The sequence below is a fragment of the Thunnus albacares genome, chromosome 12 (genome assembly GCF_914725855.1).
Source record: "Thunnus albacares chromosome 12, fThuAlb1.1, whole genome shotgun sequence".
Classification (NCBI taxonomy): Eukaryota; Metazoa; Chordata; class Actinopteri; order Scombriformes; family Scombridae; genus Thunnus; species Thunnus albacares.
The window spans coordinates 869,473-897,469 of record NC_058117.1 but is presented as its reverse complement, the minus strand read 5'-3'; the positions used below and the strand labels follow the sequence as shown (position 1 = coordinate 897,469).

Here is a 27,997-nt window from a genome sequence, read left to right as displayed (position 1 = left end):
CCGGTAGTTCTCCGAGCACACTTCACTATTTCTGTATCTGTTATCTGTGTGGGTTTCCTCATGACGCTCAGCGGTGCAGACACACTTCCCGGGACGTGTCCTGCGCTGATAGATTTTTAGTTTTTGGATTTTTTTTTTTTGTCTCACTAAAATGTGGATCTCCATCGGTCTGTGTGCTCTCAGGAGGCTTCATGAATCCACGACTGGAGGGGAGGTGAAGCAGCTGGGATAACTAACTGGGTGCTATGGTGGGACCTCCTGGAAGGACAAGAGTTCGGTTTTACCCAAATATAAGCATTTTCTACAGAGGTATGCTGCACGGACACTCTTTTACTCAACAGACCTTTTTTTTTTATTTGGGCAACGGTAAAAGGCTTCTGTCAGGGCGTTAATTGGATGAAGTCAAATAGAACAGGCTTGGACGTGTTTTCTATTGATCCAGTCTCTGTCTCTCTATCTACCTTGTACTTTTTTAACTTGGTGGCCTCTGGTGCGTAATCACGGGTTAAGCCAGAGTCTCCCTAATCTCTTGACAACGAATTAAAAATGAACACTCTCACTTTAGACTCTAATTATGGGCTTCATGTCCAGGATTCAACCCGTCTTTACATTTGATTTTGTTCGGTTTGATCAAGAAAGTGTAGAAAACAACAAAAACTATCAGATGTAACCTTTTACTACACAGTTGTAACGACAAGCGTGGTTTAATCAATCCAACATACAAAATGTAAAAACAGTATATTAAATTAAATGTTTGTGTGACAGAAATTACTGATAAATGTGATTTACTTTTGGAGAGATACGACTGGGTAAGAGCGATTTCTTTTTAGTAGTGACGTAGCAGCTTGGTCCCTGACGTAGCCGTGTGTCCTGAGTGTCCCAGGAGAAGATAGACAGTCCTTAATTAACTAAGGCAGACTTGAGCCAGGGGAGACGAAGCCTAATGCCACCATTGGGATTTGTGGAACTCCATTACACAATCAGATAAAGGTCCTGCAGTCAGAGGACTTCTAATGGCAACATAAGCCTCCATAGTCCAACAGGAGAAAGGCTTCCAAGAAAAAAAGTGCAGTTTAGATTCCTTTCATTCTCTGAGAAATTATTACAATTGGTATTAATCGCATAACAAACACAGTTGAAAGATATACAGTTTCTTTATTTGTTCTTTTAATTATGATTGAAAATTAATCTTTATAATTAGAAATACCAAAGTTTCTTTTTTCACCCTGGGTTTTAATGAGTCTTCAAGGTTCAAAGGAGCTACAATCAGAATGTGTCACAGTTCCAATATTTTCATACGTAATTTGAGTGAAAAATGACATTACTATTTCGATAATCTAATTGGTGTAAAGTGTGTGTTATGTGTTCTGTTCTAATTCACTGCTTGGTGGCTTTTCCAGGTGCAGTCAATTCTAGCAGCCACTATCTAATATGGAAAAACAAGACACATCCATCATTGATTTATATTATTATTTTTCAGAGATAACAATATTTGATATTGCAACTGACTAGGCTTTGGAGGAAAATGACAGAACATTTATTGCACACGCAGATCAATGTCTGAATAATATGACTCTGAAGAAGTGCTGTGCATGTCCCAGTGGTTCAATTCAACTCCACTCATGACAAAATTGCACTCTTTTATGACTTTATCACAGAGTTCATTTTAGTAGATTTGACTTGTCTAGTCATACCCACTATATTAGCTGAATTTAGATTTGATCTGTGGTACAGACATGGCCAAAAATATTGGTATCCTTCCACCTTTTTTTGAAAAAAAAAAAAAATTCTCTGTATTAAGTTTAAACTGACAGAAGTATATGGTATCCATCATTCTTAATTTCATATTGAATATAACTGAAACTTTGCTTTTGGATTTACAACTTAACATATAATTTAATACAATATAACAAATGAAAATGGCATGGCCAAAAAAAAAAAAAAATGGTACCCTAAACTTAATATTTTGTAGCAGAGCCTTCGGAGGCAACAACTGCAGTCAAGTGCTTTCTCTAAATCAGGTTTCTACACTTCTCCACTGGTAGTTCAGCCCACTCTTCTTGAGCAAACTGCTCCAGTTCTCTCAGGTTTGATGGGTGCCGTCTCCCAACTGCAAGTTTCAGCTCTTTCCGATGGTCAATGGGATTCAGATCGGGACTCATAGCAGGCCACTTCAGAACGGTCCAACGTTTTCTTCTTCTTCTCATCCACTCTTGTGTGCTTTTTGATGTATGTTTGGGGTCATTGTCCTGCTGGAAGACCCATGACCTGCGACTAAGACACAGCTTGCTGACACTGGGCTGTATGTTTCACTCCAAAATGCCTTGATAGTCTTCTGATTTCATTGTGCCCTGCACAGATTCAAGGCACCCAGTGCCTGAAGCAGCAAAGCAACCCCAAAACATACTGAGCCTCCTCCATGTTTCACAGTAGGCATGGTGTTCTCTTCTTTGAAGGCTTCATTTTTTCTTCTGTAAACATAGGGTTGGTGTGATTTGCCAAAAAGCTCTAATTTTGTTTCATCTGTCCAAAGCACATTCTCTCAGAAGGACTGTGGCTTGTCAACATGCATTTTGGCAAAGTCCAGTCTGGCTTGTGTCTCCCTCTTACAAGTGGGGTCTTCCTGGGTCTTCAACCATGGAGCCCATTTTCATTCAGACAGTGATGGATGGTGCAACTTGAAACTTTGTACCTTGAACTTGAAGATCAGCTTGGATCTGTATCAAAGTTTTCTTTGGTTCCTTCTTGACCATTCGAACAATCCCTCTGTTTAAATCGCGTGCCAATTTTCCTCTTGCAACCACGTCCAGAGATATTGGCTACGGTCCCATGGGCCTTAAACTTCTTAATAATATTGGCAACAGTAGTCACAGGAACAGGATCTTTGGAGATGGTCTTGTAACCTTTACGTTGACCATGCTTGGCTATGACCTTTTTTCTAATGTCTTCAGACCACTGTCTAGTTTTCCTTCTGTTTTCCATGTTAAATGCGATGCACACAGTGGCACAAAACAGCAGAGGGACAACTTCTAAGGGGTACCAATAATTTTGTCCAGGCTATTTTAGAATGTCTTTGTAGAATAAGCATGAATTCAGTTATTTTCACAACTTTTTTGTTTTGTTCCCACAAACCAAATAAAGACATGCATTGATAATAAAATATCTTTTATTTTCGATACTGTTCAGGGCAAATGGTGCATTATTTTAATAAAAATGCAAGAGTACCAATAATTTCAGCCATGCTTATAATTAACACTTATTTAGGGTTAAGCACCATGTAAGGTTAATAAAGGCCTAAGAGCCAAACTTTGACACAAAGACCTACTTTAAGACCCTCATCATATCAGTTCATTTTGTACTTTAGTGGTGCATATTCCCAAACCAATTGCCACATAGTGAACCTTGGGTGTAATATAAGTAGAACATTTGAAAGAATGAAAACATTTTCAATACTTATTAAGATTAGTGTGTCTGTGGACATGTTACACACAGAGCCCCAAAAGCTCCAGGTACGCTGTGTGTCATCTAGTTAATGCTAATTCAACTGAAAATGTGTTTGGGAATATGCACCACTAAAGCAATATCAAGTGACAATATCGGCCCTTAAGATGGCGCCTGGTTTATTACCTGATCGTCAGTTTCGTATTTATGTGTTGTATATTCCAAAATTCATTTGTGTATTCTAGCTCTCTGGATTTGAGACACAGGGCTGGTCATTAATTGTTGGGTTGGTGATGTGTCCCCCCGCTTCTCATGTTGAAGTGTCCTTGAGCGAGACATTAAACCTCAAACTGTAATGCAATTTGGACAAAAACATTTGCCAAGAAATGAATAATGCACAGGAACTGGGGGTTAATGGGGTCCCTCTAGCAAGTTAATCCAGCCAGGTGACACAAGTCAATTGTGTCATTCACTGCCTTCACAAATGCTGATAGTGGCATATTGTCTGTAATAAAGTTTAATCAGATTTAATGAAATTAAACAGCTGTGTTACAGATCGGTGTCAATTAAGGGAAAAGCTATGCAAATATGGCAGGTTTTGGAGTGATGCAATAGACAGCACTCTCCACCATCAAAACACCAAATAAGAATATCTACTGGAAAAATGCTGTTGATCGCTCCAGTAGACTTCACACACTGGGAGAATCTCTGACAATGAGCACTGAAGCTGCTGCTTGTGGTGGAACAACACCTTACTGACACACTGCATGTTGGTTTTTCCCTTCCCTTGTCACCTATCTGTATGCCCTGTGTATCTGAAACCCATGTTTGAGAATAATTTATTTCATTCACTCTGCTCAGACTGGTATATTTAATGTGTGTTGTCCCATTTTTCCAGCCATGGATCCAACTAGGAGTTCAGTGATCTGAAGACAGCCAGGTGAGCTTGGTGGGCTTGGGACACTGTCTGCCCACCAACCACCACGATAATCATACTGAGCAAGAAACGCTCCACACACTCACACACACCATTACAACTTCTGTACTCTGAGGTAACCCTAAATTGAGAGAGCAGCAGCCCACACAGAGCAAACATGACAGACAGAGTGAGCTTCAACACATCCAAAGTCAACCCCCGGCCCGCTGCGGGTCCTGTACTCCCCCCTGAACCCATTGACATCATCCGCATCAAGGCCCGCTCCCGGAGGGTCAGACTCAATGTTGGAGGTCTCACCCATGAAGTCCTGTGGAGAACGCTGGACCGGCTGCCCAGAACCCGTCTGGGACGGCTAAGAGACTGCAACACCCATGAATCACTGCTGGAGATCTGTGATGATTACAGCCTCACTGAGAACGAATATTTTTTTGACCGGCATCCCGTGGCCTTCTCCTCCATCCTCAACTTCTACAGAACGGGAAAGCTGCACATGATGGAGGAGATGTGTGCCCTGTCCTTCGGCCAAGAGCTGGACTACTGGGGCATTGACGAGATCTACCTAGAGTCATGCTGCCAGGCGCGGTACCACCAGAAGAAGGAGCAGATGAATGACGAGCTGAGGAGGGAGGCGGAGACGCTGAGGGAGAAGGAGGGAGAGGAGGAGGACCATGGCTGTTGTCCTGACAAGAGACAGAAACTCTGGGATCTGCTGGAGAAACCCAGCTCATCTGTGGCCGCAAAGGTAACAACAGCAGCACACCTTCTCTATAAACACCCTGGTAAAGGTGTGATCCTGTGGTATGATAGTTCAAATTTAGAATCTCTCAGTTGTGTAAAACAACATGACCAAGTCCTAGTCAGCCTGCATGGTAAAACTATTTTATTATGTCTTCTGTGGCTGTGAAGGACAAAATAACCCAGATTTACAGACTACACATTTATAACATAAAGTCTGTGTTACAAACAGTTTTTTTGAAGCTTGATCCATACTAGGGACTAAAAGTCATGATTTCTCAGCGTCTTTAACACAGATTTTAACCATTCTTTTTTCATGTATTTTTGGGCTTTTTTTATTTTGATGGGAAAGAGGAGACAAGCTCAGGGAGGGGTGACATGCAACAAATGTCTTCAGCTGGACTCAAACTAAAAGACAGTGAAATTACTGTACATGGTCATAATTCCTAAACCCTAGGCCACCAGGACATGGCCATTCTTCTTTTTTAAATCTGTCACTTGTGAGACCCTCAACTTTATGGAATTGATATTAAAATCAAGCCTTCAAAGAGATTTCTTTACTGTACATATTGGCTGAACTGAGGTCATAGGAACAACATTTAGTTATGCCAGTCAGTTCTGTTCTATTTCATGCTACAATCACTGAGTAACTTATTGTATTGTGCATTTGGTTAGACTTTGATGCTTTAGGGTTAAAGCACTTTATCAACTTTTTAACTTAAGAAGTGACTCCTATCTCTTCATGGGTTTGGGAGAGCTGCACACCTCTCCTGACATGTTTGGAGTTCCAAGCAGGTGGGCAATATGTGAATGCATATGATTTTAATCAACAAGTTGTTTGCCGGTTTTTGTCTGGGGTTTAAAGCCCATCAACAGGGTGAAACTGTGCCATTCACACTCATGGTGAATGTGGATTCCTGTGTGTGTTCACTTTATAGGGGAGGAAAGTAACTTGCTAGTAACTTACTAGTAATTGCATTTGCTCTAGTACTTACTGTTTACATTAACAGATAAACATTTTAATCTAAAACATATGATCAGTCTATAAAATGTGATGCATTATTATAGAATAAACAACAGTATGTAGTTCAATTCAGTACCACCTCAACCATCTACTACATTAGAAATCCTTCTTACACATGAATGTGTCAACAATGAAAATTTGATAATATGAACTGATAATGATATAACCATCTGAAATGATCATTCTGCAAAATGAGTACTTTTACTTTTGATGCTTTCAATGCATTTGCTGATAATATTTCTCTATAATAATACCTTATACTTCTTATACTTGTATGAAGTACAGTTGTTTTATATTGGTACCATCCTATTATACTATATGTCATCATTACTTTAATTTCTGTGTGTTGGAAATAGTTGATGTTAAAGCTGTCCTTGTTGGCAGTGTATGTTATCCTACACTGAGGTACTAGTGTTTAGTCCCAATCATTCCTGGAAGGAAGTCAGATCTGTTTTCTCCTGCTCTGCTCTGCCTGTCTCTATGATTAGCAGTCTCAGATCCATAATGTAAAAACATCAGAGGTCATTGGAGAACTTTCAGGACCATAATCCTCCTTCACCTATGAAGTATTGAGACACAGAGGAGGAGGAGGATGGATTAGAGCTGCATATTCTCCTGTGTACAGGCTTCTATTGGACTTTAGGTGTCTTTAGAGGAAAGCATGTGAGTGTTTTTAATGCTGAAATATAACCCAAAATTACAAAAACATTTCTATCTTGTAAAGTCAAGTCAATTTTATTTGTATAGCCCAATATCATCAAATGATTTTAAAGGTCATCAGAAGCACCTTAAAGTCTGATCTAACATGAATAGAGAGCTAGTGAAGGGAGGCTAGGAATTGGTGTAATATGGACAAATTAGCTGCACCATATTGAACCATCTGAAGACTTTTAGTATCACGTGGCAGACCTGAAAACAGTACAGTAATCAAGTCTGGATGACACAAAGGTGTGTATTAGAGTCTTTGCATCAGATGTGGAAAACCAACAAAACCAACATAATTCCTCCCACTTGTGCTTGCATTAGACAGACAGCACGGTACTGCTTTTGAGTCTGGGATCAAAATTAACTGCTTTGACTAGTTAGAAGTGTGATTCATAATCTGGTTACTTTGTGACTCCTTCAAATGCATTTTACAAGACAAAAAACTAAACCAGAGAAAGGTCTGAAAAGTAAACATCATATTTCGTAATGGAAACAAGATTTTATTATTTATCCCATTAACCATCGTAGGCCCTCTCTGCCCACTGAGTTAGTAGATATTGACATCAGAACTACAGCCCTGCCTTTATCAAAGAGCTATTATATGAGAAAGTCTAATGCATCAATAGTCATATCTTACACAGTTGATATTTCTGTATCTGATATTTACAGTAGTCTTTATAACATGTCAGTAGTATTATTGGACTGAGGTGTGTGTGTGTGTGTGTGTGTGTGTGTGTGTGTGTGTGTGTGTGTGTGTGTGTGTGTGTGTGTGTGTGTGCACGCTCAAATGGACTGCACTGCATTTATATATAGCGCCTTTCTAGTCTTCTGACCACTCAAAGTGCTTTTACACTACAAGCCACATTTACACATTGACAATTTGTTTAGCTCAGTGAGCTTACTGTGCTTATTTATTGTCTGCATCAGAGCAGATAGACAGCTCCTAAAAACATAATCCAAGCAGAGCATTAGTCCTTTACTAATGATGGGACAGCAGTGGGCATTTGTCTGTTACTGCCAAATACACAACTGCTGATAAATCATTTTCACTGGAAGGAAAACAATAAGTAGATATTGTTTTCCTTCCAGTAAGAAGGAGAGGAGAATAAGAGGAGAGGAGAGAAGATGAGAGGAGATGAGAGGAGAGGAGAGAGGCTCTCTTGTCTCCATCCCTTCCTCCATTGATGTTTAAAGTTCCTACTCTCAAAACCTCCATGTAGAGCAGAGAGAGAAAGAAGAAAGAGAGGACAGTGAAACCCCTCCAAGAAAAGGAGACCACTCTTGGTGCTTCACCCATATTTTATTCTTATGCATTTAGGGAGCCTTTCCCTGCTCCACTTTCAGCCTCAGCTGTCTGAATGTCACTCACCTCTCCTTCTGTCTGTCCACTGCCTTTATTTTCTTCCACAGCCTGTCCCTCAGTATTATCAGAGTTCTTGTCCCTCACGTCACTGTTCTCAGTACTTTCATTAATCAGTGTATCAGGGTGCAGGGTGCCAGTTGTGGTCACCCCCAGCTCATTCTGTGCTACCTGTGGGCCGCTGCTACCAGCACTATCCGCAGCCTGCTGCTCACCTGCAGCTTGCCACTCACCTGTACAGTTCATTCTTTGTGCAGGCAGGACGAACATTTGTGATTGACATCGCCACAGTCAAAACATTTCATGCTGCCAGAGTTGAATAAACAGCATAATGACCGTTTTCATATTTAACTTTGAAAGACAATTCTAAGACCTTTGCAGGATTGATCAGATACATGAACGTCTGTCTCTGTAGAGACTGAACATGCTGCAGTCTGGCGTCTTTACACCCAAGACAAACTGTTTTGAAACCGCTGGCAAACTTTCCAAAGCAGGCCAGTTCTCTTTCCAGTAGTTCATTGGGGATGAAGAGGGGGATGCCTGACACGGTGATCCGTGTAGAAGGCACAAACAGCGGTGAAATGGCTACATACAAATCATCCAACACCAGGTCTCTCTCCACTGAAGGTGAACCAAATGCTCTTCTTGGAGAGGGGCCACAACAGACTTATTTAATATTTTCATTACTAACCTGTTCTCCTACAGCCAAGAGAACCTGTTCCACAGTGTACTGTGGAGCAGCCACAACTCTTATCTCAGGTCTGATGGACAGGGGAGGCGAACCCTCACCAGGGAGGGACACCATAACTCAGTGAAACAATACGATTAATACCAACTTTTGCTCACTAAATCCACAAATTACTGAATTAAAATCCTCTTACCTTTTCCTGAGGGACAGGATGAAAGATTGAAAACCGGAAAAAAAACAGTCCAAACTTCCCAAACTCACTCAGCAGCTCCACACACTCCACACCTGCTCACACGCTCAAATTCCCAGCATGCAGTGAGAGGAGAGGAGAGGAGTGGAAGAGAGAGGAGAGGACGGAGGAGAGGATAGGAGAGGAAAGAAGATGAGAGAGAGAGAGGAGAGGAGAGGAGTAGAGAGGAGAGGAGAGAGGAGAATGGAGGAGAGGAGAGAGAGGAGAGGAAAGGAGAAGAGAGAGAGGAGAGGAGTAGAGAGGAGAGAGAGGAAAGTGGAGGAGAGGAAAAGAGAGGAGAAGAGAAGAGTAGAGAGGAGTAGAGAGGAGTAGAGAGGAGAGGAGGGGAGACCTATGGTAATCTTGCTTTTTATAATCATGACCACAAACTGTGCAACCTTAGTTGCTATTTACAACCTAAGTTTTATGACTTAAGAAATGTTGGCAGTTAACATCCCAAAACTTTCAATATCATCCAGGTTTTTGCAGAATTGTCCAATATTGTTTGTATGTTAAGTGTGATTACAAAGCTTCATGCAATGTACATTTCTGACTGTTCAGTCATGTATTACTAACATACTTACTATGGTGAGTGTACAGTCATGTTAATTGGCTGACTTGTGTTTGATTCATCTTTTTGACATAATAACATCATATGAGAAAAAAGAAGAGGTGAAAGGAAAGGACAGCTACTGTATAAAAAGGAAAGGCACACACACAAACACAAGAATAGAGAGGAAAACTTGATACAGTTAACTGATCGCCTGTTTTCAGCTGACTGATTGCAGACTCGTTCAGGTCAACTGCATTGTCAACAGCATGAGGAGAGACTGTTCAGAGTTGTGGGTTTAATCAGCTGGATTCACACAGGACCTTATTATCTGTAGAACCCAGTTCTGGGCTGTAATGGCTGAATCAATAGTTTGAATTTCAGCTCACACAGATGGAATCTTACTGGCTGTCATAACACATCTGATTTCTCTGAGGCTACCATCGTTTCAGTCGAACACTCTGACATCAAAGATTTACTATTTACAGCAAAGGATTTTACAGTTCAGATCTAGTGGAAAATATTCTTTAAGATTCTTTGAGACCAACCCCACATTAATAAACACACACATTACTTTTTAGTTAAAACAACAACACCAAAGATATAGCACATACAGTCAAGAAGAGGTTGGGGTGGTGGAGGAAGCTGCAGCAGCAAATAGTGTTGACATGAACGCATCTACACAGTGATGGTGAGAAACTGTGACAACTTGTCAGGTTAAAAAAGTGATTATAGCTACTGAGCAGTGCGTCAGTTTTAACCCACACATTTTTTCTTAACATTAACAGGAGTGAAAAATTCACAGGTGTGACAATGTAAGATTATCAGTCACTCCAACGTGGAGTAACAAAACAGAGGTGAAAGTTGGACAAACTAGAAGACTTGTCTTAAAATTGTCTAAATTGAAATTGTATTAAAGTTTGCAGCCTTGAAATTGTGAGTTTTCTAAACTTTTTTTCATTTTTATTGTAAAGATGGACGCATCTTTTTTTAGTGATAAGCTCTGCTACAGTGGTGTCATCTCCAATCTTACACAGTCAGAGGCTTCTGGCTGTACAGTTGTTTGTGTATGCCTAGTGGAAAGGCAGCATGTGGCTCTAGAGACTTATTGGAGGTTTTTTTATATACACTGAACAGCTGTGAACCATGTTGACAGTTTTTGTTCATTCTAAAGTGTGGAACAGAGACACCACGGTATCCTTCAAGATGGCCAACAATAGCACCGACTTAACTTATTTGGGAGAGTCCAATATATGACATGTATGTAATATGGTATATGGCATGTATAGTTTGTGATAATGAAAGTCCAGTTTATAAATGCTTCATCAGTCTATAAATATAACAGCATTGGCCTTCAGCGGTCCATGTGACCATGTTGGAACCGTAGTGTCAGCAGGAGGGAAGCTGCTTAGGCCACTGTGCACTGACACCACCCGTGTGTCACTCTGTGGCAGCACTGATGCAGCTCAGGTCTTAACCAATAGGAGAGACTCCTCCCGGTGATATGTCCGGCTCAGTGCTACTGCTGATTAGAACACAAGTATTACCTGGCCATTTTGAAAACATGGTACAGCATTTGTTCAGGAGCAGCTAACACACACACACACACACACACATACAGCAATTCAGAGTCCATATGGACAACTAGCAATAATAGTTTTTAGTTTTATTGGATAATATGAGTATTAAATATTCCAGTAATACATATTAGTTTAGTACACTTTACATAATCTGTGTAATCCTCTTATTTTTGGCTCTGATTTGATTTTTTGACATGTTTTTCTTTGCGGTATCTTTTGCAGTGAACACACACACATGCACACAGGATTGTTTAATTTCAGTAAGTCTGTCAAATGCTTCTAGTATAAGTATAGTATATATTTGACATAAAGTAAATAACATAAGCATAAAAATGTAGTACATAAATTCCAGTTTCATCTTTCTTGTAATATATTCAAACTCTGAATGAGTTTAGACGTTATGTCAGCATATCTGCATGCATAGTCACCTGTTCATAGTCGGGGGTTGTCAGGACACACACACACACACACACACACACACACACACACACACGACTGAAGAGTATGGCTTAATCTCCTTTCGGGCTTTTACCAGGACTGCCACTGCTGCAAATAGACTAACTGTTGGCAGGTTGGATAGTCTGTCCTTTCCACTGTCTGACCTGCAGGAGTGGGGGTAGACTGCAGACTGCAATCTATCTAATCATACCCTGCACATGTTAGTAATCTATAATCAAGACGTTTCAATAAAATGTATTATCCGATAACATACCACTTTTTGTAAGCAGCTAACATTGTTCAGATTCAATTATTTCAGAAAAAAAAAATGAGTCAAAGAGAATTATGAGGAAATCTTACTTTTACAGTTGATGAATTTGTAGGATCACTGTGCATGTGCTCTTCACATGAGCTATGCTTGATAGCTTCACCCTTCGGTACAACATTGTTTCCATATCGACTTCAAATATAGAGTATACTATGTGCAGTACATCTTCAATAGGCAGTTATCTGAAACCTCCTCCATCAATAAAAAGCCTGTATCCTCTGTGGCTATGGTATAAGTGTAAATGAAATATAAGCCACAACATGGAGAGGTGATTGATATTAAGGAAAAGACAGTAAGGTAAGAATGCTTACCTTCATAGTAAATTCATTTCTATAGCACACTTCATACAAAGATGCAATACAACGTGCTTAAGGTTGCAGTTGAACTAAGTCATCAGTTACACATGAAATGCAACATTAAGACATTATTTTTGTTTTGGAAAGGGGAAAAAAAAAAGTCAAATCTTTTGTTGTTTGAGGCTGTCATCTCTCTGAAGAACCACTGGTCCATAGCTGACAGAGGACTCTCACTCCAGCTATAATTACACTCTTTCACTGTTCTACTCTTTCTCTCGTGCACTGTTCTCTGATGATACTTCACATAATCAATCACTTTTGAGCTAAGAAATACAGTATCTCATTATAGTCATGTTTCTTTATGAGTTGTATTTGAATATGTCTATAAAAAGGAGGAACAATTATAAGTAAACTATAGATAATATGCTACAAGGGTTTTACAAACTTATACAATCAGTGTTACAAACTACAGACCTCAAATGTTGGAGTATAGCATCATTATGCATGTCATTTGTATATTGTTTAAGATTATGGCAGTAAATAGTAATCATGTTTGGGTCACGGTGCACTGGTTTGAACCCCATGGCAGCACCTGCCGATCCATCTCATCACACTCCCCATGAACAGTGGTTAAAGAAAAGCCATGACATAAATGCCAGTAACCCCCGATAATATAGTATGTAGGTTGTTTTTCATAACCAACATGGGCATGCCAGCAGACAAAATATACTTCTTCAGACAGTAATATTATATTGGCATTGAGTTATTTAGATGGATCCTCTTTGTTAATAGACAAATTAGAAATCATTATACTTGCATGAGTTTTGAAATTCATTGTGAAACGCTGAGTGAAATCGGAACATCATAAATGACAACAATGAGTCACTGCTGTGGTGCGTGTAAAGCATCTCCTTCAGTACTGTGCAGGAAGAATGTTCACAGACAGCAATAGAAGCAGCTGAGTGGCTACTCTGAGGTCTATAGTTTTTGTGCAGAGAAGAGCAGCAGAATGATGTGTATTAACTCATGTATTTTTGCTTTCCAATAAGAATGCTGTAATTGAAATGAGAGTGCCTTATCACTCCAACAGGAGAGAGGCTGATCCAAAGTGATTTGCGATCTACAGCAAAGTTCCTCCTGTTGACTGTAATTCTTTTGTTGGCAAATGTCAGACTGCTCAGTGTGTGTTATAAACTGCCAGGCTTTCTTTTTGGCTTGTCTGTTTGTCTTTTTATTAACTTGTCTTCAGTGATATTTCCTGCTCCTTACACCAACAGATAAGTACATTTTAATATTAATGAATGGCTGTGTAGTACTTGTAGTACTTTCTAGTTTAATTTTTCATCTATGATACAGCCTCCCCCTCCATGTGCCCCGGTTAACAGTCTGGTCCACCAAATCACAAACGTTTGTTCCTGCTGGCAGTGCGGGAGCCAGTAGTTTTGACTGACTGAATGTGTCACAGCTGTTATGATGATGAACCCTCAACACTGAACATACTGTATGTGCACTTGCTCCAGCATAGTGTTGTGTGATAAAAAGCCAATAGATGTGTTTGACACAGACTGAGGATCCTGTCAAAGCTGCAGTCAAAGGTCTGAGCTGAGCATGTGATGGAGGTTAAATCAATCTAACACTGCACTGATGACTGAGCAGTTGCTCTGCTTATTTCCCAGATCTTTTTTAGCAACATCCCTTCCCTCCACGTGTAGCAAATATACCCTGTATAGCTTAATACCATACTCTTTTATTCTGTTAACCTATCCTGTTTGTGAGCTTGAGGACAAACAGGACAAACTAAGTTAAGTAAGTAGGGATACTTACCTGAAAACACTTCTGAAACACGTTTTTTTTTTTTTACTCTTTTTTTGGGAGCTTTCATCAACATCTCGAGGCCTTCATCAGTGAATGGAGTTGCGCAGTATTACTGCTAATAATTATAATGATGGTAATACAGAGAGAACTCAATCTGATAATGAAGGCTGCTGAAAGCTCCACAAAAACTAAGTGGATCTTGTAATAAACATTTTTTTAAAGACTATTTTGCTTTTATTTCATCCAAAGTGTGCATTTGAAAAATTGTTGTTATGAAATCCACAACCTTTTTTACATTATTTAGCAATAACTTGTTGCAATATGTAAAAGTTGCAGTTCTAAAAACTGCATTGTTTAGAACTCACTGTTGAATATAATATATAATTTGTTTAGTGGAACTAATTATTGATTGTTGAAGCAGAGTTTATGTCAAGGATCATGTAACAGTGGTTCTGAATTGTATTAGTTAGCCAGAAAAGGATGGTGATCAGTAAAATTTTAAAACATCATAATGATTTGAAATTTTTTGAATTGGCTCTTGTACGAAATATGAGAAATGGTTTTAATTTGCATGATTTATTTTAGAGATATGGATATCTGACATGGCAGCATGATAAATATGAGCATTTTTCTTTTTGCAATGTTTTGAGCCTTGCCCCATGAGCATATAGCTAGAAATGGACATTGGTGTCAACCACTGGTTGGTCAATGGCTCGTCTCAGGTCGATTCAAACTGCTTTGATGTGGTTGGGTGTAGGGAGCAGCACAGCCTCTGTGAGCCATTCAGTGAGTCGCAAAAAAACTGTCTCAGTGACACATCAACAAAGATTCTTCAAACAGCCTTAAACCAACTGATCCACGGTAAAGCAGCTTCCATCCGGGCTGAGTGTAGGTGTTGTAGTGATCACCCAGCTTGGATGGCTAATAACATACCATGTTAGGCTAATTACAGCTCAGTGCGTCACACAGGCCAGTCAGATGCTTCTCTTTAGAGTTATTACTATAATTCTCACTCTTTCTTTCTTTATTCTCTCTGCTTCTGTTCCTTCTCTGTCTCTTTGTATGTGTGTGTGTGTGTGTGTGTGAGAGAGAGAGAGAGAGAGAGAGAGAGAGAGAGAGAGAGAGAGAGAGAGAGAGAGGCTGAATACCATAGTTGCATTCAGATCCTAATGATACTCAGTGTTTGTCTTGTTAAACACTGACTCAGGTCTTAGCTCTTTTCATGTGGTCACCATTTCTCTCAGCAGCAATGAAACCTGTAATATAACATCTCACATTTCCTGACTGTAATTGAACTCTGTACAATGTGCACCTGAAGACACGTCACCACACAAGTAGAACAGAAAAAAGCTAATGATAAAAATATCAAGCATGTTTGAAAAGAATGAGGACACCCTAGACGAGTCAGAGCTCAGAATGAGAGGTTATCTGAAAATAATGTACTGCCTTCAGTTAGTCGGATGCAACCACAAAGGGAACAACAAGAGCAGCACCAGTTTTTGTTTTTTTGCCACCCTCAGGTCAAAAATCCATTTTGTTTGCTGACCACTTTTATCCTTAAGATACCAGTAAACCTTTTGATTTTAATGACGACTTATGATGACTATATCTCAACCATGACTAGAGAAATAGTCCTTACATTGATTTCAATCATTAACATGGTCTTCATATGAAAATGAGTTGTACATTTTCCATGGAACTCAGCTGCTCTTTTCAGCTCCTCTAAACTGCTGTTTCCAAGGTCAATATGGGTCAATCAAAAAAAAAAGACAAATACTTTAAGACAAATACTCCTCAAAATTAAATGACTTTGTTCCTCTAATTTTATGAAAGTTTAAAGTTCCAGTAGGTTTAGGTACAAACCTGGTTAGGTTTAGAGAAAGATCATGGTTTGGGTTAAAATCTTAATGTTAGGGGACATTTGTCATCATGGTTACAATAATAACCACTTAGTTACGGTGAGGAGATTTCTCAACAGTGGTTTCTAAGGTCAAGAATGATCTTTAAACCTCTTTTGTAAGGAGAATTCTATCAATAGCATAAATGTTGCACATAAATGTCATCTTGGGAGATTAAAACTGGACTTTATTAGTTGCCATCTCCTGGTATGGAAATGTAACTGCTGCTGCAGAGATGACTGTCCAATTTAATTAAGTTATATCAAAAAATTCAAATGTGTGTAAGAGGTGGGAAAGGCTAAAAGGCAGCGTTTCCAAATCCTTAAAGGTAGCCTCCCTCCCTCACATCCAAACCCCCAAATTTCCTCCCAGCTCTGATTCCTGACTGATAACCCATCTGTGAAAGAAATGCTGCTGCTGTTGTGTTGTGCAACTTAGTGTGTGTGCACTGAGTTATCCAGCCATCATCATGACATTACAACATAACTGCCCATGGCCACATGTTGCCTTGGAAGAAAAACAAAACAACCTGTGCCTCTAACATTGGCTATCAGTCACTCATACACTATTAACAATGTACTCCTAATATTTATCACAGTGAATATAGAACATCTGAATGAATGAATGGATGTATGCATGAATGTATCAGAATATCCTCAGAACATGAGCAGATGAAAAACAATATGACTGGTGAAAGTGGCAACTTTATAAATAAACTGTGTTGACCTCTGCAGAAACAGCAGCTGTCCGACAGATCCTTTGCTTGTTGTTCCAGAAATACCTCCACATATTGATCAAGGCTTGGGTTTCTCTGCCCAGTCATTTTATCCTCTTTCATTCTGTCATTTTCCTCTCTGTTAATTTCTCTCTGATTTCCTTCTTTGCTGTTGGTCTGACATCCTCCTCTCTCTGCATGCTGTCCACTGCAGATACAGAGTAATAACAAGCATCAGTAGTTGTAGTATAATGATGACAATGAGGAGAACTCATCTTACATGTACAGCCTGATAAGAGGAATTAACCAGTTTGCCTGGAAGACGTAATACAATTTTAACAACTGGTATAGCATACAGCTGGCAGAAATGTGCTGTTGATATTTTTGGGTGCTTGATGTTGATTCCTACTGTTTTTGATGCCCCCATGACCCCCTGACTTTTGCTTTCTTGTACAGTAGTTTCATCAGTAGGATACATTTTACACTTGTGCATAAGAATTCTAATGGGCAGATTAGAATATAGTCAAATTTACTGAGCACAGTCATGCTCCCCATGTAGAACCTTTTCCATTATTGATATTTACCTTTCATACTTCATTGTGGGGTGTGGTGAATTTGATGTTTAAATTACATTTATCCTTTTTGAAATGATGAAAATTGTTTTTAGTTCTCAGATCCTTCAATTAAGTAAAAGTAACAATGCTACAATATGAAGAATACTCTATTATGGCATTCAATGTGCTACTTAGTAAGTAGTAGTAGTAGTAGTAGTAGCAAAATGTATTATCAGCAAAAGGCACTGGTTGCTATTATGCAAAATGGCCCTCAGAGTGTTATTCCAACATTGTTGTGGCTGGTCGAGATGGAGATAATTTACCTAATTTACACACTATTGGACATATAACATGCACCATATTTTACAGTATAAGTTGATCATATGCTCTATTAGTCCTTATCATGTTATACATTATACAGTGTGTGTCTGTATGCCCGTGGTGTGTGTGGATTGTGGATTTGCATGCTGGTTTATGTTTCCATATGTATGTTTGTGTGGACCATACCACTGTGTATGCAGGTATAGTCCTAGTAGTGGCAGTAATAGTAGCAGTAACAATGGTATGACTTGTAGCAGTAAAAGTGAAATTGCATTGAAGCTTTTGACTACTTCTGCAGTGCTTGGTATGACAGCAGCTATTATCTGTACATACATTCACAAAAAATATTTTGATTTACACTTTTATCATAATCTTATTAATGACACTTATTATGTCATCTGAATAATTTTGAGAAAACAGTCTTGTAGATTTGAGAACAGGATCTTTGGATTATGAGTGTTCAGTGATGTGCCAGAATGTGGCTGGTGTCTGGTACCTGGGTCTGTTGTCTGGATCAGAGTGTGCTTTTCACCCTAACAATCCCATGATGCATTGTTGACATACCAGTGATAACAACATCTGCATCATCCAGTGACATCAATATCTCCAGTGCCTCAAAAAGAGATATGCCTGTTTTCTCATAATTAGGGCACTTTTTTTCTCTTATTCACCAGATAGTTTTCTAGAAACCTATGGTCACCAAAACATTAAGATCAATCCTCTGGGGCCTATGAATATCCATAGAACATTTCATGGGTACCCACTCATTCATTCACCCCGACAAAGACCAAAGTTTAGGGAGGAAAGGATGTGGGGCCATGAAGCAGTCCACAGCAGATTTTGTTCAGAATCACAAAACAGTCAGAGGAAGACATGTAACTTCAGCTTTTATCTCTCTAACATAATGTTTTTCTATTGAATTGTGTTCAATCCTTTGCTTGTGACTCATTGTGATTCAAACTCAAAGTGTTATCGATCAACTATACCTTAAATGTGGAGCCTCCATTAATTCTTCCTCCACTGCATAGCTTCTAAAGCAGCTTGTGTGTTCCTGGTACTGCTTTAAATCTGCCCTGGGTGCCAAGGTCACAGCATTTGGCAGCCATTAAGCCATTAAGACGCTGCAGGGTGGACATACTTTGATACACCTGCCCTCTACTTCCCTTTGTCCTTTCTCTTTTGCTATCTATCTTCTCTCTCATCTTTCTTCTTGCTTCTTCTTTTTCTCGCTTAACTCTGCAGTTTTGTCCCAAAACTCAGTTTTTTGTCTGTAACAAAGTCTCTCAGTCTGAATGAGTATTATTAGGCAGTAGAAATACTGTACATTGTGTAATGCTGTAATGCACTGTCCTTTGACATTACTCTGATGGGCCAGATGGTCCCTTATCCGGAAACAACCGGGACAGTCCTTATATCACATGAATTCAAAGTGACTTGAGTTGAGTCACAGGGACAGTTGCCATAGCAGAATAAAAGACTTTTGAAACAAAGATTAATGATGAATAACTGATCATTTCCTGAACATTGACACAAACAGAACGAAATTAATTAATAATTTAACTTTTAGCTGATATGCTGCTCACACATTTTAAAGAGAGAGAGTCCTCTTTACATTGAAGCGAAATGGAAAGTAAATGTTATCTTCGTAGGAGACAAATTAATTGTGAGATGAAAAATGATAGAAAGACACCTGAGTTAAGTGGGATAATAAACTTTAAATTAATTTTGCAATTTAATTTCAACATGAATGACCTTACCTTCATATCATTTTATCTGGAAAAACATCCTTTTTTTTAGGTTGTTGATGATGCACTGTTCATTTTATTTACAGTATGTACAGTAAATAATCTTAGAAAAGGCAAGATCATACTTCATACTTTAACTGGTCTAAAAACAGCAATAATTGAACATACTCACTATAGAATCTGAACTCCTCTCAGTAGTAACCATGCCCAGCTCTCTATGTATAGGATTAAAAGTCCTACATGTTATGACATCTATCATTTAACACTCTGAAAGGGACTGTTCCCACCATGAATACCTCTACTTATGAGCAAAATGCATGCTATTGCTTATAATTGTTTCCTCTGATTCAGACTACTTTTGTAAGGACGTTAGAATTAGGATCTTTCATTGTTCCTTATCAGTCTCTTTTGAAATACTTTTCGTTCTTTATTCTTTTTTGTTTTTTTGATATAAAGCTGTTCTTGGGGGTGTCCAAGTATTGCTTGATTCTTCCTGTTGGGGGAGAAAAGAATGAGTAACCACTTCTAACCTCTCTCTATCCTTTCTATACATAGCAACACAATCCTATTACAATTATCCTGAAATGTCCTAGTAAGGGCTACAGTGAGAAGACTCAGACTGCACATGCTTATGCTACCACACACGGCTCGGACATTAGAGTTCTCCCAGACAGTTTTTTGAACGGAAGTTGAAGGGAGTGATGTTGAATCCCCTCAGTCAATTTTCTGGGTGAACTACACTGTGAGAAATATGACTACTGTAGCTCCATCAGTCAAGAGCAGGAGTTAACAAAGAGGGAAAATGTCCATAAAATAACTGTGAAGTTAAATATGCAACAAAAACTAACTGACTCAGATTTTACTCAGAAATTTGTCAAATATACATACTTTAATTTCTGGTAGCCATGGAGACCAATTCTTTCAAGTGCATTGTAGGAAAACTAGGCAAATCAGAAAGTAAGCTGTAGCAGCTTAAAGCTGGAGTGTGGGACTTTTACATATAAATTAATGTCCATTACATTCAGGCCCTTGCCAAATGAATTCACACAATGCTGAGCCTCAACTCTAGGTAAATTTTTCTGTATTTCACAGTATACCGGAGTTTTTAAATCTGGTGTCTGTCGCAACATCCCTGTGTTTTATGTCAACCAGCAATGATTGGTTTGTGACTGTTGACCAGGGAGGATTGTCCTCACATGAAAAGCGTCAGGGGTCTGTGGCAATGACATCAACAGTGTTTATGTAATTACTCTCACTGCCAGAAAGGGGTGACAAAAGTTCTTCACTGCAGGTTTAAAGCAAATGACATACAAGAAGCAGCAATAGAGGGGAATACTGTCTGCACAAAAACCACAGTTTCGATGAAAATTTTATAGAATGTCAGAAAATCTCAACAACTGGTAGCAAATGTGGTAAAGAGACCAATCAGACTCAATTCCCTGAACAGGCTTGCAGTGCAAATATACTTGTGGATCAAGATCTGGTGGCCTGTTAATTGAGTATGGAATTTAAGAAAAGGTTTTATTTATTCCACCATTGGTAGATTGTGTGTTTTAGTATTGCATTCAAATTAAGTTCAGGGAATCACAAGAGACATTAAAAAAAAAACAAAAAAAAAAAACAACGGTCAAAGCAGCAGCTGCCAAGATCAACCTCTATTGGATTTATTTGGAGCAACTGTTGCTAGCGTATATTGCGTGACAAATCATCAGTATATTCTTCATTAAGTCTAACACATTTCTACTGTGTGGAGTGTAATGAACACTGGAGCCAGTGGGGGCCACTAGCAGAGTCAGTCATGGAAATTCTGAAGTATGTCTTGAACTGATTAATGTAACATGAAGGCAGCCATCAAAGATTGTGGTTGGGGGGCAGCTGCAATTATTCCTGCTGATAACTCCCTGTTTGAAATGCATATCACAGTCCTGACAGACAATGCAGTGGTATAAGCACCATACTGTAGCAACATATCTGAGTGGGTGGGTAAAAATGGTCTTGAGTGGCTTGTGATGATTTGGGCTGCTATTTGTACCATTTGGGCAGTTTCCCCCAAGGCTAAAGGCTAAATTCCAGTGAATCAGCCCCTCCACCTCTCAAGAATCACAGGCTTTACATTCTTTTTGTTTTTTTGTTTGTTTTTTTGTCTACGTGCAGATATAGACAAATATGTGAAACAGAAAATGTGCTCAGCAAAAACAGTAACCCACAATCTTCTCTTTGTCTTGCAGGTCCTGGCGATGATTTCCATCCTTTTCATCATCATTTCTACCATCTCGTTGTCACTCAACACTCTGCCAGAGCTACAGGTTGTGGATGAATTTGGCCAGTTTAATGACAACCCCAGCCTAGCCCATGTGGAAGCTGTCTGCATTGCCTGGTTCACCATGGAGTACATGCTGCGCCTGCTCTCAGCACCAAACAAGTGGAATTTCATCAAAGCACCGCTGAACATCATTGATTTGCTGGCTATACTGCCTTACTATGTGACCCTCTGCCTAACTGAGTCTAACAAAAGTGTGTTGCAGTTCCAGAATGTGCGCCGTGTGGTCCAGATCTTCAGAATCATGAGGATCCTGAGGATCCTGAAGCTGGCCAGGCACTCAACAGGACTCCAGTCTTTGGGCTTCACTTTGCGAAGAAGCTATAATGAGTTGGGTCTGCTGATCCTCTTCCTAGCCATGGGCATTATGATCTTTTCTAGCTTGGTGTTCTTTGCTGAGAAGGATGAGGATGCTACCAAATTCACCAGTATCCCTGCCTCCTTCTGGTGGGCCACGATTACTATGACCACTGTTGGTTACGGAGACATCTACCCACAAACCCTGCTGGGGAAGATTGTAGGAGGACTCTGCTGCATAGCAGGTGTGTTGGTTATTGCCCTACCCATCCCAATCATTGTGAACAACTTCTCAGAGTTTTATCGAGAGCAGAAGAGGCAGGAGAAGGCCATCAAGAGGAGGGAAGCTCTTGAAAGAGCCAAACGCAGTGGAAGCATTATTTCTATCAATCTAAAGGATGCTTTTGCACGTAGTATGGAACTCACAGATGTGCTGGTTGAAAAGAGAGAGGACAGTAAGTGTCCTGTGGACAACCATCTGTCACCCAGCCGCTGGAGCTACCACAAACACTACTCCAATGCAGAGGTTGGTAGCCCAGGTCGGTCCCAACATTCTCATTACCATGAAGTGGCTCAGCTGGGCTCACCTGAACGACTCAAGCCCTCGTCTAACAAAACCACCCCTCAACATCTCAATGTAAAGCGGCTTGAAGATGCTTACAACAAGACAGCAACCTTCCAGGAGCAACGGGAGAATGTTATAGAGGAACAGATGGAGATGAAAGCGTTGGCCCCCACCCAAGCGCAGCAAATTTCACCTGAAGCCAGCATTGCCCCGAAATACTCCAATGTGACTGATGATTTTTCAGGGGAAAGAGGAGAGAGAAGCACTCTGCTCCCTAGTGCTGGAGGGGGTCAAACTGCTGCTAGACACCAGCGTATCCCCCCTCCTTTGGATCTAAGTCAAATCAGCACCATTGATACAAACAGGGGCACTGACATCATCCAACCAATGACCATCATCAAAGAGGGTCTGTATGAGTTTGTGTCCAGCCCCAGAGGAAGTGGGACTGGAGATAAAGGTTTGGTGCAACAGACCATGGAAAGTCTTGGGATGACCTATGGCAGCTCCCTGACAGATTCAAAGAGCCCTGAAAAGATGAGGGTTGACCTCATGGGACCTCAGGATGATGTGCTTATGGCAGTGATGACACCTGTAGCAACTCCAGTCTCAGCTGGCTCCGCCAAGCTTGCTCACCTACTGCCTGACGACATGGTTCCCAGGTTTTCTCCATCTTCCAGCTCTGCAACGCAGGAAGCTAAATCTCCACTGGCACTCCTGCAATCTCCGTCCCTGGACCAGCAATCAGTCAATCCGAGCAACTCCCAGGGGGGAGGTGAGGGCTCAGCAGCCAAGAGCTTAGAAGGTGAAGGGCAGCTCACGGGCTTAAGCCACCAGGGGAGGAATCACATGGAGAGGTCTGCTGCCAGCTCAGGCAGCAGTGCTAGCCCTAAGTCTAAGGCCAGCCCGCTCAACTGCACTCAGGAGCTAGTAACTATGGAGGGGGTGGAGGAAGGAGGAGGAGGGGAGGGAGCAGCGCAGAGTGGCGAGAATAGAGAAAACCACATTGTTCTGGATGGAAGCCTGACACCGCCCTGTGAAACAAGCATGTGAGCCCAAAAGTAGGATCAGTTTCACAGAAAGGGACACCAAAGGAAGGGGATGCAGAAAAGGTTGATGGGATGGATGAGAACAGCTGCCCAAAGTAACCCACAACAACTATTACCTGGTGTGGGCTCTGCACCTGTTGACAAAGACACTGTGGAAACACATTAAATTTTAAATGAAACTATTATAAAAGTTGGTGCAGTTTTTCTGCAGGGATACATGTGTCATATCCCACAAAACTCTTGGACTCTCATTTCTTTTTTGACAAGCACTGCTGTCCATAAACAGCCATCTCTGCAGTGTTGTCACATGGCTGTATTATTGGACATTGAGGGAAGTCAGAAGCATGGTGCTATGACTACTACTGAAAGACACCGTCTCATGGCGATGTCTTCTACTGATTAGTTGAAGAGCAAACTGATACGCTGCAGAGGAAAACAGGGACAACTGATTCATCTTTTTTGTCACTAAGGGCTCAGATATGAGCATAAATAAAGCCTTGTGTGAATGAGAATATTTAAGACTTTAATGAAGAGTTTTTATGGACAGCTCTTAGGTATAATTTACAGTTTCCTATTGCTTGCTATTTAGGCCTATTTCTTACGATGGAGTAATTACACCAAGGGAAGGCAGAAGGTGGAGGAAAGTCATATTTTTATAATTGTCTAAGCAACATTTGGAAGATTATCTTTTACAACACTTACAAAAAAAAGATTAGTCCTTATTCTCATTGCTTACTCATCACTCTCTCAGTCCAGGTATTATGTTCTTGTAATGGAACCCAAATCAAAGCACATGACACATAATAAAAAGTCTCACTCTTATCACTTCCTTGAACATAAATAGCATTGTATAGTCCAAGAGGACATACGCATCTGCTGTATCCTGCACACTGATATTTGTCTCAGTGCTTCCGTGCTTCAACAAAGCATGTTCTGTTTTATGTATGTTTCTGTTTTTTGTTTTTAATTTTTGTCTCTCCTTTTTCTATAACACCTGAAATGAAAGCAGGTTCTTGAAGATGAAAAGGGAATAGAATAGGGATGTGCAGGCCATTATATTTACTGCTAGACCACTGTTTGCACTCACTGTTAGAATAAAAAATCCTACTACAAAATGTTACAGCTTAGGAAACAGCACTATATACTCATAAGGCGAGTGGTGACATGACCAGATATATAAAGACAGAATATAAAGTGTACAAGTACAGTGGACAGATTACTCATGTGTGGGTCATCACACACTGCCTGGGTCCCAGCTCAGGGGCTCCTACTCAGTGTCTGCATTTCTATACTGAATGTGTCATAACAGCCTGACCCATTCCATAGGAATCTTCCAAATGTGGCTGAGGAATGTGATGGTCTTTTCCCATCCTTGATAACCCTCAGCATCAAAAAATTTAGTATTCATTTTTTTAATGGTGTGATCAGGTAGCCCTCCTAAATTCAGGAAACATCAGGTAAGCATATAGTATTAAAGATGACGAGGAGTACCCCAAAAACTTTGGTCTCTATGAGACTAGTGTCTTATTAAAGGACAAATCCTGTTCTTTGGGTCTCATTTTTGTAGTTTTGACCATCATTTTTATCATTTCTAATAACATTATACTCACCGAGTTAATAGGTGAGATCTGGAACACACTGAAACACAAGCAAGTAGATAATGACACAGGTTGGAAAGATTTGATAAATTATTACACAGTTTACAGAGCCACTGCTGCTCTAAGGGCCTTGGTATGGTTCAAACAAAGTACTTGTCTGTTCTGTGGGAACCCCTTCCCCTAACACCTTTTTTCAGAATTAGGGGTGGGGGCCAGCCTCTCTGATTCTCTGACTACTTGTGTTTCTTGCTCTGCTGAACCTTGTCTTAGCCATATTGCCACGTTCTAGATTTCAGCAATAAACTTGGTGCGTACAATGTTATCATAATAATAGGAAAGATGGACAAAACTAAGACCCAAGGGCTAATTAACTGTAACTATCCATTGAGGGAAGCAGTGCAGATTCTCCCTACTGACATTCAGTCCTGCTAAAGCGACATCTTGAAGGCCACTGAAGGAGGTGACTCCTGCTTTTCTGACTCTACAGACAGTTTTTATTAACTAATCTGAGCATGTTTATGTATGAGGTCTGAAGAGAGTTAAAGAGGATTGTTTCTGTGTGACTTATTTTGCATTGTAAAGGTAATGTAAGAGTGCCCTCTACAGGCAGTCTCAAGGCACTTAAATGAAAGGACCTAATGCCTCTGTGTAATCTTATGTAGCGTATATATGTATCAGATCAGTTGTGCATTAATTTAAATGCATGGCTGACACATTCACACATACATTTGATTGTGTGCACAACGGAGGATTCACACACAGAGTGCAGAGAGAGTGTGTAGTGATGGGACCAGCCACAAAGTGAAACATGAAATCTAACTGTGTTCCCTATTATTCTTACCCACTCTCTCTAGATTGACATATCATATTTGTTGTTGTCAGTTAAAACTCATTTATTGCATTTTTATAAGAGGAACATGGAGCTGTGTGTTGTTGTTGTTAACATCAGTATATTTGAAAAATGGGTGCCTTTTCATAAATAGACAATTTATGAGAAGGTGAAAAAAAAACCTGTACAATATGGCCAGAATTTATTTTTCTTCTTTGTTCTTATTTTCTCTTGTCTTTCTCAGTTTAGTGGAGATTTTATGTTGATATGCAAATCCTCAGGTTTTGCATAACTGTAAAGCTTTGTGTTTTTCTCCAATCAACTTCATTGTCATTCATCTAGTTTTCATGCAACATAGCCTACAGTTTTAAACTCACTGTGCCACAATGTCATTTTTTTCAGCAAATGAAACTTTTTTGTGGAAAGCAGTGGCTTCAGTTAAGTTTAGTAATAAGTTCAGCTTGGATCACTCTGCTGCTGGAACAGTATACTGTGTATTTAAACTGCAGTGTTGTACTGATTGGATTGTAGACATTCAATAGAGGTTGGTTAACCATAGCAATGAAAGTTGCCACCACAGCGTGTGGAAAATGATCAGAATAGGGACAACCAGTCAATATCAGCTTCTGTACAGAAGTTTTAGAGATGCACTGTGAGATAAAAACATGACTCCTTATTGTAAGTCTTGTAAGTTAAATTGTAATAGGTGATGGGGATATTTACACTGTCTCTTGGAGCCAGTATCCCAAGGGGGCCAGTCAATGCTGTGATTAGATAAAACTGCTTTTTGAGCACAGTGTGATCTCACTGGAAATCATGTTATTTGCCTGATATGTAGGTAGAGGAGCAGACCATGTGGACTCACGCTACCTAACCTCAATCAGGAAAAAAAAATCTTACTCTCATAAATTAACTAAACTTGAAGAAATAGGTGTGGTATTTTCTTTTCCCATTTTCTTGCAATTAACTAACAAGACAAAAATAGAAAAGGTTGTACAAATGTTATGAAAAACATCACTTTGGTCCAATATAAAGAAAAAAGAAAAAATACAAAAACTCTGTGAAAATCTGTTGGAGTGTGTCTAGTTAAAGAGAAGAAACTGTCAAAAAGCACAGCATATACAGTATACTGTAATATCATTCTTGATTGTTACATGCAACACCAACAATGTGCCAGCTCACGGATTAGCATTAGCTAACTGAAAGGGGCAAAAGTGAATAAATGTGGTAACTATAACTTAATAACAGCAGCGAATGTGGGTTTATGACTACTGAAATGGTATATTGTTTTATGACATCATGTATGAGCTCTGTCTTAGATACTGGCTGATGGAGAATATTTTGACATTGTGAAGCAAAATGCAGCTCAGTTTGAGAAATGCTTACCTTATGACCCCTTGTGCAATCACAAAACCGTTGAAAATAACCAGAAAATTGTAATTATATAATTTTCCAAAGCTTGGAAACAGGTTGGCCCTGGCTTGCTCTGCTCAAATGACAACGATTAAGTGGTGGAGTAATTATTTGTCCGTGATGACCTCTGGTCACATGTGGAATGAATGCTTTACTCCAGTATAGCTCTGCCTGGTTTTGTTGATCAGATGTGGCTCTGTGTTACAGAAAGTGTTGGTTTGTCACTGCTCCAGATCAGGGACCATATGAATACTGCTTTGGCTCTGCTGTGCACAACCTGAACAATTTCACACAAAATCCGTTTGTATTTGTTGTAATCATTTAGATTTTGTACAGTTAGTTACAAACTAGTCGCTGAAAACCTGCTTCCTCATCTCTCCTGCCCGCTCTATTTATTTTATTGTTTCTTTGATGTTCCACTCTTCCATCCTCATTGACTTTCTTTGTTTAACAAAAGCCTATGTGATGATTAGACAGATTCATTATTTGTAAATCAACATAACTATAGTGAATGATAGGGATTTTTGATTCTGTTACCAATATGCAAGACAAATAAATGTGTTAATGTGA

At 39.8% G+C, this 27,997-nt stretch overlaps 1 protein-coding gene across 1 annotated transcript; it reads left to right on the top strand.

The window, feature by feature from the left end:
• The first annotated feature begins 44 nt into the window (after positions 1 to 44).
• LOC122994665 (potassium voltage-gated channel subfamily B member 2-like) lies at positions 45 to 27,997 on the top strand. The gene is made up of 3 exons (XM_044369477.1): positions 45 to 309; positions 4,340 to 5,120; positions 21,588 to 27,997. The coding sequence occupies exons 2-3, from the start codon at positions 4,536 to 4,538 to the stop codon at positions 23,589 to 23,591; spliced, it is 2,589 nt and encodes an 862-aa protein (XP_044225412.1). The 5' UTR covers positions 45 to 309; positions 4,340 to 4,535; the 3' UTR covers positions 23,592 to 27,997.

Excerpts from the sequence above, each read along its gene's own strand:
- LOC122994665 (XM_044369477.1), top strand. The coding sequence starts at position 4,536 with ATGACAGACAGAGTGAGCTTCAACACATCCAAAGTCAACCCCCGGCCC. Across the intron at positions 5,121-21,587 it reads GCTCATCTGTGGCCGCAAAG|GTCCTGGCGATGATTTCCAT; the intron begins GTAACAACAGCA and ends TTTGTCTTGCAG.